This window comes from Myotis brandtii, unplaced genomic scaffold (assembly GCF_000412655.1).
Source record: "Myotis brandtii unplaced genomic scaffold, ASM41265v1 scaffold316, whole genome shotgun sequence".
Taxonomy (NCBI): domain Eukaryota; kingdom Metazoa; phylum Chordata; class Mammalia; order Chiroptera; family Vespertilionidae; genus Myotis; species Myotis brandtii.
The window spans coordinates 1,547,032-1,559,539 of record NW_005362116.1 but is presented as its reverse complement, the minus strand read 5'-3'; the positions used below and the strand labels follow the sequence as shown (position 1 = coordinate 1,559,539).

Genomic DNA, 12,508 nt, shown 5'->3' with positions numbered 1-12,508 from the left:
AATGATTAGTTTGATTAACTGAGGTCAAATATCAGGGGGGAAAAAAAGAAATGACTTAGAAGGCAGCTCCTAATTGTGAAAACACTATTTGAACTTCCACAATGAGTCATACAATTAACTCAGACTCCCAAGACTTAGACTGTCAGCAATAATGAGAGCTCAGGAGGTTCAAGCTCATGACCCTCCACACTCAAACAAGTCCAAGCAGAATGGCTAGCTTCTGTAGGTGACTGGAGCACACGATTTGGGGATATACTAGACTCCAACAGTGTCTAAAGGTAGGTTCCTGGGCTGACTGCAACAGAATTCCCTGCAAGCTTGTTAAAACATCCTGGCTCCAGGTGGAAAGGTTCTGAACCAGTCTGTTTTAGGTGGAATCAGGAATCTACACATTGTTTTAATGTTACCCATGGATTCTCAGGCCCAGCTGCCCAGTCTTGATCATCCTCCACCTCCATGCCCAGAATGGGAATTTAGAAAATATTGATGTCAAAATGCTTGTAGTCAAATGTGATGAATCTCATCCAGCATGGCGTGCCTATGATGATGAGGTGAGGGTGGCTCCTGGCTAGCTACTCTGGATCACACAATTCCAAGTGCAAGACATTGGGCACATGATCTAGGCATCACCGAAAATAATACAAATAACATTTAATTATCAGTGAAAATGAATCAGAAGTGAAGAAACTGATGAGCAGGGAGAGCAAGCACAGCACCCATCCTGGGAGTGCGATGACAGGCAGGGCTCCAGAGGTGGGGTGCAGGCTGCACTGGGTGGCCTGCTCGCTCTAAGACCCGCAGCTTCCACACAAGGCTCATGAGATGTACACTCAGCAAAGCCACGGCATAGGAGGCTCATCCAGCCATGCAGGAGGGCAGCCCAAAACAAATACAGCAGAGATGCCATGATGAGCGGCTCCCTCGGTGCCTCACAACACACTGTATTACCTGCAGTTTCCAAAGCCCATCCCGAGGAAAAGCCAGGCAGGCAGCCTCTGGCCCCCAGGGAAGGATCAGGAGAAATCAGCTCCAAACCAGGGCTCCCTGACTTGTGCTGGGTGCCCCCCTGGAGGATCCAGCGAACTGCTGAATGAAGTCAATCCAACTCGATCCAGCACAAGCTCGTTGCAAATACCCAAGAAAGCTGCTAGACTTAAGGCAAATCCTGGAAGTATTAACCATATAATAACATCTTCTCACTAAAGATAAGAAAGAGGCAGCGAAGCAGGGAAAATGCCTTCTGCTTTGTGCAGGGAAGGTATTCAATGAAGAAAAGATGGCTTCCAGGTTAAATGTAAATGAACTAAGAAATCAGAAATCAGTTAACTGGCAAATCTATGCAAGGTTGAAAGTCAGCTCAAGGTAGTGATCCAGCCTCATTTGCAAACAGAGTGAACATGAGAAGAGTGAAGAAGTATTAGCTCATCTACTCTAGTTCTCAACCACCGATTTCCAGGCCCTTCCAGAAAGATTTTGCCTGAGCTCAATGTAAGTTCTTTTTTTGATAACAGACTTCTCCTCTAGTCTTGTCCACAGTCCACACTAGGGGTCAGCACCACACAGGCCTGTACCAATTTTTATAAATAAAGTTTTATCGGACACAGCCACATACCCACGTGTTTCTGTATTGCCCATAGCTGCTTTCATGCCACATGGCCCACGAAGCCTAAAATATTTACTATCTGGTTCTAGACCCCTAATCTAGACTCATACAGGGGTTCACAAAGCACACTATAGTAAAGTGAAGAAAACAGAAAAATTTTAAATTATATCAATGGTTTTAACCCAAATTATGCATTGATAAATATTCACTAATCTAGATAGTTGCCCTGCGGTTGCTTGACTGTTTTGAAACAAGCGAATTTTATCAAATTAATATAAATACATAATGAAATGTAAAGGGGAACATAATTGAGGATAGTTTCTGGAACACATCTCCCATGGCAACAGTCTCTGGTCATCATTTTGGTAACTTCCGCTCTACTACAGAGCTACTGCTCAGGAATTAGGAGACATTTGCTTTATGAATCACTGGAGTCACTATAAAGCAGCAGGATTCACGTAAGCCAATAGGGTGACATGGACCTAAAATATGGCCGTAACTCTTACCCTCAATAAGCAGAAATCAGGAAGAAGCCTTTCTGGAAATTAGCAGGAGGGATGTCCTCATCTCATGGGTTAGTATTTACAGACCTGCACTAATCGTTTTTTAAAAAACATTTGTATTCATTCTAAGAATAGAAAATTGATATTAAAGTATTATATTTCTGACTGCAAAAGTACTTTGGGCTCAGTGTATAGATATTTGCTATTCAGCAGGTATAAAGTTTCAGCTCTGCGTGATGAGTAAGTTCCAGAGACCTGCTGTAGTTACCAATACTGCATGGGACACGCAACAATTTGTTAAATGCTAACTCATGTAAAATGTTTTCAGTACAATTTTTTAAAAAAGAAAGGTATCAAATAAACTTCCTAAGTCCTTCCCCTTCCTTCCTTCCTCCCTCCCTCCCTCTTTCCTTCCTTTGGTTCCTTCCCTCCTTTATCTCTTTCTATCTTTAAGCAATATAGAAACCACAAAGCAAACTGTTCTTCAAGTTTCTTTTTTGAACCTAACTATACACCGCTGTTACTCTCTCATGGTAATATACATAAACCTACCTTGTTTCTACTTCAAGCTGCATTGTGTTAAGTTATATTGAATGTAGAAGAATTTGTTTACATTTAAGTTGTTTCCAATTTTTTTCTCTGTCAGTTACTTCTAATGTACTCACGGCATTTTAAATGCAATTCTAACTACCTCTTATTGGTTTTGAATTGAATAAAAGTAGGTTCGTGTTCTGCAAACTTTGTCTCCCTTGGTGTTTGGCCTTCATTCACTGGTGTGCAGAAGGGCTACTTTTTTTTTTCTAAATACGTTTTTATTAATTTTAGAGAGAGAGGAAGGAAGAGGGGGAGAGAGATAGGAACGTCGATGCATCAATGATCTGCTTCCTCCTGCACCACCCCCTACTGGGGATCAAGCCCAAAATCAGGAATTGAACCAGGGAATTCTCGGTCCATGAGACAATGCTCAACCACTGAGCCATACCAGCCGGGCAAGAAGCACTCCTTTCTGCCTACATGCCCCACACTCCCCTATCCCTGGCACACTGTACACTGGAGGCCCACGAAGCCAAGAGAGGTGGGAAGTTGTAGAAACCGAGGCTGTCTCCATAACAAAGCTCAAACTGGAAGAAGCAGTACTGGGGGAAACCCAACAGCTCAGATGTGGACTTTTCTTAATTCATGGACGTTCAGGACTCCCATGGGAAATGATCAAAACTGCCAGGAAGATGAGAGTTCCACGGGTTTCTAAATGAATCTTAAACAGAGCCATGCCACTCGGCGGATTGCGGAACAGCTCCGTTATAAACCAGAGGGAAAGCACATGGCTCTCCTTCCTCCCGGGCCCCAGAGAGACCACAGGAGGTTCACTCGGAGGGCTGATGAATGGTTCAGAAGGTCTGAAGTAGATTAGGATGCAAGTTTACTGGTTTGAAGTCTATATTTGAGCTCCAGGCTCACCCAATTTGTCATGGTTTCTTTTTACTTAAAGAAAAAAACAAAAGTGAGTTATTTGGTACATAAAGCAGCAAAACAAAATTTTCTCCAGACAGTAAACAATACTTTTAAAAGCCAAAACCAAAAACTCAGAGCCTTAAACTCACTTGCTCAGGGATGATGCTCATGGGCTATTTCAAGCAAAGTCACAGGAAATCTTCAAACCAGGACAAGTTAGTTTGAATGAGGCCAGCAATTTTACCCTGATCTTTTCTTCTACCCCAATGCTCATTGAAATTTTCTCACTCCTTTTTCAAATTTTTAAATTATTTTAATTAAATACTGTTCTTTTGTAGTTGTTGTTGTTTTTTAAATACATATTTTTATTGATTTCAGAGCAGAAAGGAGAGGGAGAGAGAGATAGAAACATCAATGAGGAGAGAGAATCATTGATTGGCTACCTCCTGCACACACTCCCTACTGGGGATCGAGCTCGCAACCTGGGCCTGTGCCTTTGACAGGAATCAAACCTGGGACCCTTCAATCCGCAGGCTAACACTCTATCCACTGAGCCAAACCAGTTGGGGCTTAAATACTATTTTAATTAAAATTATCTAGTTCTGATTTTTTAGGCAGTCTCCTGCATGTTGTAAAGCTAGAGTTAGCTATTATAGGACTAAAGGTGCATGACATAATCATCCCAAATGTCACCTTCTAGAAGCCCTCCCATGCCCTTTCATTAACTGGAGGTAACATCACTGTGGTCACCAGAGAAACAGTCAGAAGATGAAAAAGTATAGAAAAGAAAGACTCTCACCTATTTGGCCATCATAAAAACTTGTCATGATACAACATGGATATTTTAAGTGAAAGATGAATGTCCCAAAGGATGTGGCACAGTGTAGTCAGAATTCTTGAACTCGAAGGGTGGAGGGCTGACCTCAGTGTGCCCTGTGCCATTTCTCCTCAGGTTCATACAGAAGTCACCATCCTCTGTCCCCAGTTCACAAGGAACATGAGAAGGCTCCCAAGCTGCCATTTAGGGGATTTGACCTGAACTAGAAAGACTAGTGAGGATTGCCAAGCCTGGAATCAGATCACTTCACCCACGTGTTTTCCAGTTTGGGGCTATTATGAATAAAGCTGCTATGAATATTTGTGTACAGGTTTTTGTGTTCACATAAATTTTCATTTCTCAGATAAATGCCCAATAGTGCAAATTCTGGGTCATATCCTAATTGCATGTTTAGTTTTATACGAAACTGCCAAATGTTTTCTAGAGTAGCTGCATTGTTTTACATGCCCATCAGCAATGTATGGTGTGAGTGAGCCAATTTCTCTACATGTCACCAGCATTTATTGTTTTTCACTATTTTTAGTCTTTTATTCTAGTCATTCTAATAGGTGTATATTGAATAACTTTTCATGTACTTACTTATTATCTCTATGTCCTTTTCCAGTAAAATATCTCTTCATGTCCTTTGTCCATTTTCTAATTGTATTATTTGTTTTTTGAGAGTTATTTATACAGTCTCTATTTACTTGTTCTTTATCAAATACGTGATTTGGGAGAAGAAATTTGCAAATCACATACCTTTTCATCCTTTCAAACAGGGTCTTTTACACTGCGTAATTTTCTTCTTATTTTGATGAGATTCATTATGTCAAATTTTTCTTTCATGGAGTGTTTGGTGTCAAGCCTAAGAACTCTTTGTCCAGCTAGAGAGTCCAAAGATTGTCTCCCACATTTTTTTTCAGACAGTGCTATGGTTTTACATTTTACATTTAAGTCTTTGACCTGTTTGAATTATATTTTGTTTAAATTGTGAGGTATGAGTCAAGATTAAGGTTGTTTTGTTTTGTTTTCTTTATTTTGTGTGTGTGCATGTGTGTGTGTGTGTGTGTGTGTGTGTGTGTGTGTGTGATTGGATTTCTATAGCTTGTAGTTTTTGAGTACTTGGCCCAATTCTTCTAAGTTCTCAAAATCATGAGTATAAAGTTGTTTGTAATGTCCTTGTATTGTTTTTAATAATTGCAGTATCTGCAGTGACATTCCTTGTTTCACTTTTTATATTGGTGATGTGTAACCTCTCTCCTTTTATCTTCACCAGTCTTGCTAGAGGTTTATCAGTTTTATTGATTTATTTTTGAAGAACCAGGTTTTATTGCCATTGATTTTTCTCTACTGTTAACCTGGTTCAATTTAATTGATTCTGCTTTTTATTATTTTTTTCTTCCTGTTTGCTTTGGGTTTATTTTTCTTTCTTTTTCTAGTTTATTGTGTTAGACAGTTAGATTATTAATTTGAGGCTTTCCTCTTCCTTATGTAGGCCTTTAGTGCTACAAATTTCTCTCTAAAATCTGTAACAGCTTTGTCCCACACATTTTGATATGTTGTCTTTTCATTTTCATACATTTATATATTTCCTTCAATACCTCCTCCTTGACCCATGGATTATTTAGAAGTGTGCTCCATTTATAAGTGTTTGAATATTTTTCTGACATCACTCTGTTATAGATTTCTATTTGATTCCATTATTATCAGAAAAGATACTCAGTATGATGTCAACTCTTTTATAGTTTGTATTATGGCCCAAGATATGTTTTACCTTGGCTAATGTTCCATGGGTACTTGAAAAGAATATGCAAGCTGCTATTGGAGAATAAAGTATTCTATATATGTTATTCAGATCTTATTGGTTGATAATTTTGTTTAGTTCTTCTCTATCCTTGCTGATTTCAGTTTAGTAATCTATCAATTAAAGACTGTGAAGTGTACAAGTCCCCACTGTAATTGTAGGTTTTTCTTTTTTAAATTTTTTATTTATTGATTTTAGAGAGTTAGAGAAGAACATTGATTTGTTGTTCCACTTATTTATGTATTCATTGGTTGATGCTTATATGTGCCCTGAACTGGGATTCAACCTGCAACTTTGGCATATCAGGATGATGCTCTAACCAACTGAGCTACCTGACCAGGGCTAACTTTAAGTTTTTCTATTTCTACCCCAAGCTGTTTTAATTTTTTAAAAATTATTTTTCAATTACAGTTGACATACAACATTATATTAGTTTTGAGTATGTAGCATAGTGATTGGACATATATATGTTACAAAGTAATTATCCCAATAAGTCTAGTACCCATCTGACAGCATACATAGTTATTACAATATTATTGACTATATTCCCTATGCTATACTTTATATTCCTGTGACTATTTCTATAACTGGCAATTTGTACTTCTTAATCCCTTTCACCTTTTTCATGCATTCCCTAACCCCTCTCCCATTTGGTGACCATCAATTTGTTCTCTCTATGAATCTGATATTTTGTTTTCTTAATTGTTTTGTTTTTTAGATTTCACAGATAATCAAAAAGCATGTGGTAACTGCTTTATCTGTCTGACATATCACTTAGCATAATATCCTCTACGTCCATCCATATTGTCACAGATCATGAGACTACATTCTTTTTATGGTTGAATTATAATATTCCCTTGTATAGATATACCACATCTTGTTTTCCATTCACCTATCAATGGACACTTAGCCAATGATACACGTATGAGGGGTTAAAATCCAAAATATATAATAAAATTATAAACTTAACAACAACAAAAACAATCTGGTTAAAAAATGGGCAAAGGACCTGAGTAGACATTTCTTCAAAGAGGTCATACAGATGGCCAATAGACATATAAAAAGATGCTCAATATCACTAATCAACAGCTCTGTTAATTTTTGCTTCGTGTGTTTTAAAGCTATGCAGTTTAGTCCAAACACCTTTAGAATAGTTATGTCTGCCTGGTGGATTAATCCTTTTATCATTCTGTATTTTCCCTCACTGTCTCTAATAATTTTTTTTTGTTCTGAAGATGACGTTATCTGAAGTTAAGATAGTCACCTTATTAATGTTTGCATTGTATACCTTCTTCCATCCTTTTACTTTCAACATACCCATGTCCTTGTATTTCAAGTGAATTGGTTGGATCATTTTTTATCTACTTGGCCAATCTCTATCCTTTAAATGGTGTGTTTATGTGAAAGATAATTAGCTAAGGCTTAAGGTTGCCAATTTATGTCTTTTTCCTCTTCATTTCCTCTGAATCTCATCCCTGTTTCTCTTTTCTAAATTCCTATGAGTTGCTTTGTAAGAATACCCATCTTTTTTCTTTATAGTTGCTCTAGTTATTAAAAATATGTCACTTGTCCCAGTCTACTGGTTTCAGGATGTATCAATCCCATAAAAATGTAGAAATTAGATTCCTTTACCCTCCATACTTTAAAAATATAATTATTTAAATTTTGCTTCAACTATCAATTATGATTTAAGAATCTCCTGAGAATTATGAGTCTATTATACTTACTCCTATTTGTACCCATTCCAATATTCTTTTCTTTCTGCAGTTTCAATTCTTTTCCTATTATTTCCTTTATGTTTGGAGAACATCTCTAGCCATTCTTTAAGTGTTGATTTGCTGATAAAAAATTCTCATAGCTTTCAGTCATGTGAGAATGTCTTCATTTCCCCTTCATTCATGAAATATGTTTTCACTGAATACAGAATCCCGAGTTGACAGTTCTTTCCTTTCAGTATTTGAAGAATACTATGCCACTTCCTTCTGGTCTCCATGATTTCACGTGAGAAATTTACTATCATTCAAATGAGTAATTTGAGTAACACATTTTTTCTCTCTGGCTGTTATCAAGTTTTTTCCCTTTGTCTAATTGTATTTAATTATCATATGTCTTGCCATTGACCTACTTGGGTTTATCCTTTTTGGAATTTGCTTAGCCTCTTGAATGTATATGTTTATGCTTTTTATTAATTTGGAGTTTTCAGTCAATACATCTTCAAACATCTATCGAGTTCTACTTTCATGACATGGCTGTTTGCCCTTTTGTTATTGCCCACATGTCCCTGGGACTCAGTTCATTCCAGTCCATTTTCTCTCTGCTGTTCAGATTGGTTAATTTCTATTGATCTATCCTAATGTTCAATGATTTTACCTGCTGTCATCTCCACTCTACTGGTGAGCTGATCCAGGTAGCTTTTTATTTTGGTAACTGTATATTTCAGTTCTATAATTTCCATTGAGTTCTTTTTTATCACTTCTATTTCTTTGATGAGATGTTTTATTTCTTTGCTTGCTTCAAGAGAATTCCTAACTGCTTGTTGAAGCAATTGATAATTTCAACATCTGATTCATGTCAATATTAGCTTATGTTGATTGTCTCTTCTCACTCATATTATGATTTTTCTAGTTCTTGGATGACAAGGAATGTTTTATTGCATTCTGAGCATTTAGACTATATGAGACTCAGTATTATTTCATCATTTTTCTTAACATTTTGTCTCTGTTGAAGTTTAGCACAAAACCATGTGGGTATCAGTGGAATGGAAAGTCAACTCTCTGTTCAGCCCCACTGAAGCTATGGAGAGTTGTCTAGAGTTGTACCATTGGTGTTTGGCTGAAATAGGAAAGGTGTTGTCTCAAAGGTTTTCTTGGATACACCACCCTTCTCCTGGTCATTTAGCTTTTCTTGAAACTTGTGTGTGTGTGTGTGTGTGTGTGTGTGTGTGTGTTTGTCCATGTGTGTGTGTCTATTGCTGGTTCAGGAGGGAGTCATCTGGATTGCTCTATTCGGGTCATATGGGAATCAATACAGAAATCCAGGGAGCTCACCTCCATGTCATTAGATTAGGTCATGTACAGGGATTTCTATTTGTAAGGGGGAAAGTCTAATTGAAATGTGGCTACTCCATACTGGCAGAATCAGAGTGTGGATTAATTTTTATATTCAAAACTACTCCCGTCTTCAATACCCATACAATCAAAGAGAATTTTAAATAAATTTTTAGCCCACCTTCTCTAACAAGTTTTTCAATCATAAGACTTTGTGTCTCCAAATATCAAACTGGCTCTGTTCATTGGGAAGTTACCTAAAGAAAGGCCTTAATCGTTTGAAGCATCTTTTTTAAAAATATATTTTTATCAATTTCAGAAAGGAAGAGAGAGAGAGAGAGAGAGAGAGAGAGAGAGAGAGAGAGAGAAACATCAATGATGAGAGAGAGTCATTGATCAGCTGCCTCCTGCACAGCCCACACTGGGAACTGAGCCTGCAACCTGGGCATGTCCCCTGACCGGGAATCAAACAATGACCTCCTGGTTCATAGGTGGTTCAATAACTGAACCACGCTGGCCGGGCTGAAGCATCTTTTCTATTTAATGTCATAAGCACCATCACTGGACACCTATCTGAGGTTTGGAAATATTCCAATGCTGCTATATTGGGGGAGGGATGCAATCCAGACCCAGGCAAAGACCAAACAAAGGGAAAGTCCCTAGGAAAATTCGCTTGTAGGTTTATGTCATTTTTTCCTACCATAGCCTAGAAAATGGCCATAAACCAACATTCCCTAGAGACACTTGTTCTTTGATCTACAATGTACCTGCTCCTTTCTCCTAAGAACAGAGCTTGCTATGGTATTTCTTCCCCTTCAAATTGAAGCTTGGATGTCAATTCTGGTATAATGTTTTCCTTCTCACCTGTGTTCTAAATCCTCTGTTCTTCACTTCCGCAGAGATGCCCAACCAGGTGCTTCTACCACCTGCATCTTTGCACCAGTGTCACTCCCATTTGGCCCAGGGGGTCTCCCAGCCCATGCACAGTGCCTCACGGAGGCCTACCTTGGCCACTGTCCTGGGCCACCTCATAGGTCTGCTCTCCAGGGCAGGTGCATCATTTTATTGTATCTATCTGGCAGTTACAACAAAACAAATGTGAGCAACAGCAGCTATGAGTCCCAGGAGGTATGACATTGTTGTCATCGCAGCTACACCTTCAGCCTAAATTGCCACCTGGCCCTGTAGGAGTAGTATTGGTAGCAGTGGTGGTTGTACTAATCTAAAGATGGCCAAAAGGAAGTAATATTTATTTTTATAGAAATCTATTCTGGCTGTTTTCCTAGGATGCTCCAACTGGAAGGTGAACTTCTACCTCATTTCTTAAGGTGCTCCTTTAACCTGTCTTCCTTTTGTTCCATAATATTTAGGGGGCAGGCAATACTTGGAGCATTAAAGATACAGCAGAGAGCAGACACCATCTCTATCCTTGTAAAGTTTACCTTCTAACCTGGGAGACAAGTTACCCCAATAGCTACATCAACAATTATTTAATCAATTATATTAAAAGCAATAATAATATACCAAGTGACTTAAATTTTCTTTAAAATCTCAGCAACAGTCATATTTTTTCAATAGTGTCAACCCAGGTGCCAAGCACAACAGAGGATGTGCTTAGAGCAAGAGAAAGAGAAAACCAATGCAATTGTTTCAGCATTAGCAAGCATCTGAAATCCATGCGATCATTGTATTGCCATGATTTCCTCCTGCCTCTTCCTAAATGTTCACACACAAGGGTTCTGAGGCCCGCAATGAAAGATCGGTGCATTTGATGAGTTTCTAAAGGTTAAGACATAATTATTTTAAGTGATGATGTGCCCGCCCAGCAGCAGGCCTTACCTCCTTGTTCGTCCTGTCGGCTTGCACCAACGTTCCATTCAGGCAAGGTTCCACGTAGTGAAGCTCCTCATTATACTGCAGAGGGAAGAGACAGCCAAGAGGAAACAATTAAGCATTTAAAGGGTCCAATGTAATAATTTAAGGCTACAAACACACCAACAGAAAAGCAGCATGATCACAGGCTCAATTCATTCACCTAAGGTGGCTTTTCCAATTGGTGACCCTGGAGAAATCATGCTTATGTGTCAAAGACGGCCTTGATTCTTTTCTAGTTTGAAGAATTAACTTCTCGAGCACGTGTTGGTCTGGCAGTGTTCAGGGTGTACAGAGTTAAATGATAATCCTTCAGGGGTAGCTCCAAACATGGGGGCTCCCTGGGCATGGCTGACAGCACACGGCCCATGTGGGATCTAAAGGGCATCCCAGACTTGGGCGAATAGACCTGCAGCTCCTGCCTTTGGCCTCATGGAGCCAGGGAAGCACGTGTGGGTCACAGGTGTATGAGGCCAGAATAGAGGAGAGGCCTTGATGTTCCCTGGGCACTCTGGGGGGCTTCGCAGGTGTTGGTCATGACATTACTCATGCACAGTGACACCACCTTCCACACAGGCCAATGCCTGCCTTCCAATCATGCTTGATCCCAGAATACACAGAATAAGACCATTTGATTTTGTCCAAAGCTCACAACTAGGAAGTTGAAATGTGAGTGTTCTTCTCTTCATTTCTCTTATCAAGCATGATTCTCTGCACTGTAGCTAAACTTGTCCTTCCAAACTATAAATCGGACTATGTCATCTCCTGTCAACCCCATTCACAGCTCCCACTGCTCTTCAGATGAACCTGCCCAGGCCTTGGCAAGGCTCTGGACACTGGCATCTGTTGACCTACCTTAACTCAGTAGTCCTCCCCCATGAACTCAGCACAGCCAGCCCTAATCCCCTCACTCTGGCATCTGCTGGCTGACTCCTGCTCATCCTCCAGCTCAGCTCATTCCTGCCTCCACTGTAGCCCCTCTCCTGAATCCTCCCAAGTCCTAGTTACCTGGTGCCTGGTTCCCTCACCACAAGGCGGGGCCACAATGCAAGGATCCATTTCTGATTTCTGTGTGTTCCCTGTGACAGCACAGGGCTGAGCCACAGCAGGTGCCCAGGAACAATTTGTTCAGTGAGAGTGTCAGGGCACTTCTACATGGACCAAAGGCCTAGCCCGGGGTTCCTGAGGGAAGGAACCGGAACCATCTCACAGGCCCAGATCTCATGCAAAGTCTGGCTAAGGAGTTTGGACTTCAAGCTTGAGGGCACAGAGGACCATGGAGGACTGTGAGCGGGGGTGTGAGGGAAATAAAGTGATGAGCCTGGGACAACTGCTCTGGACACACTGCAGAGAAGACTCAAGAGGACCAGACCAGCAGCTGCTGCTACAGCTATGGAGACTCATCGGATT

At 39.8% G+C, this 12,508-nt stretch overlaps 1 protein-coding gene across 1 annotated transcript in view; it reads right to left on the bottom strand.

Annotated features, from left to right (window-relative positions):
• LOC102261892 (voltage-dependent calcium channel subunit alpha-2/delta-3-like) overlaps positions 1 to 12,508 on the bottom strand; it is a gene marked incomplete at its 3' end in the record, with an annotated part of 535,527 nt that overhangs the window by 35,880 nt on the left and 487,139 nt on the right. The window contains exon 10 of the mRNA XM_005870310.2: positions 11,066 to 11,140. Within this exon, the coding sequence (XP_005870372.2) occupies positions 11,066 to 11,140 (75 nt within the window). The remainder of the gene's footprint in view (positions 1 to 11,065; positions 11,141 to 12,508) is intronic.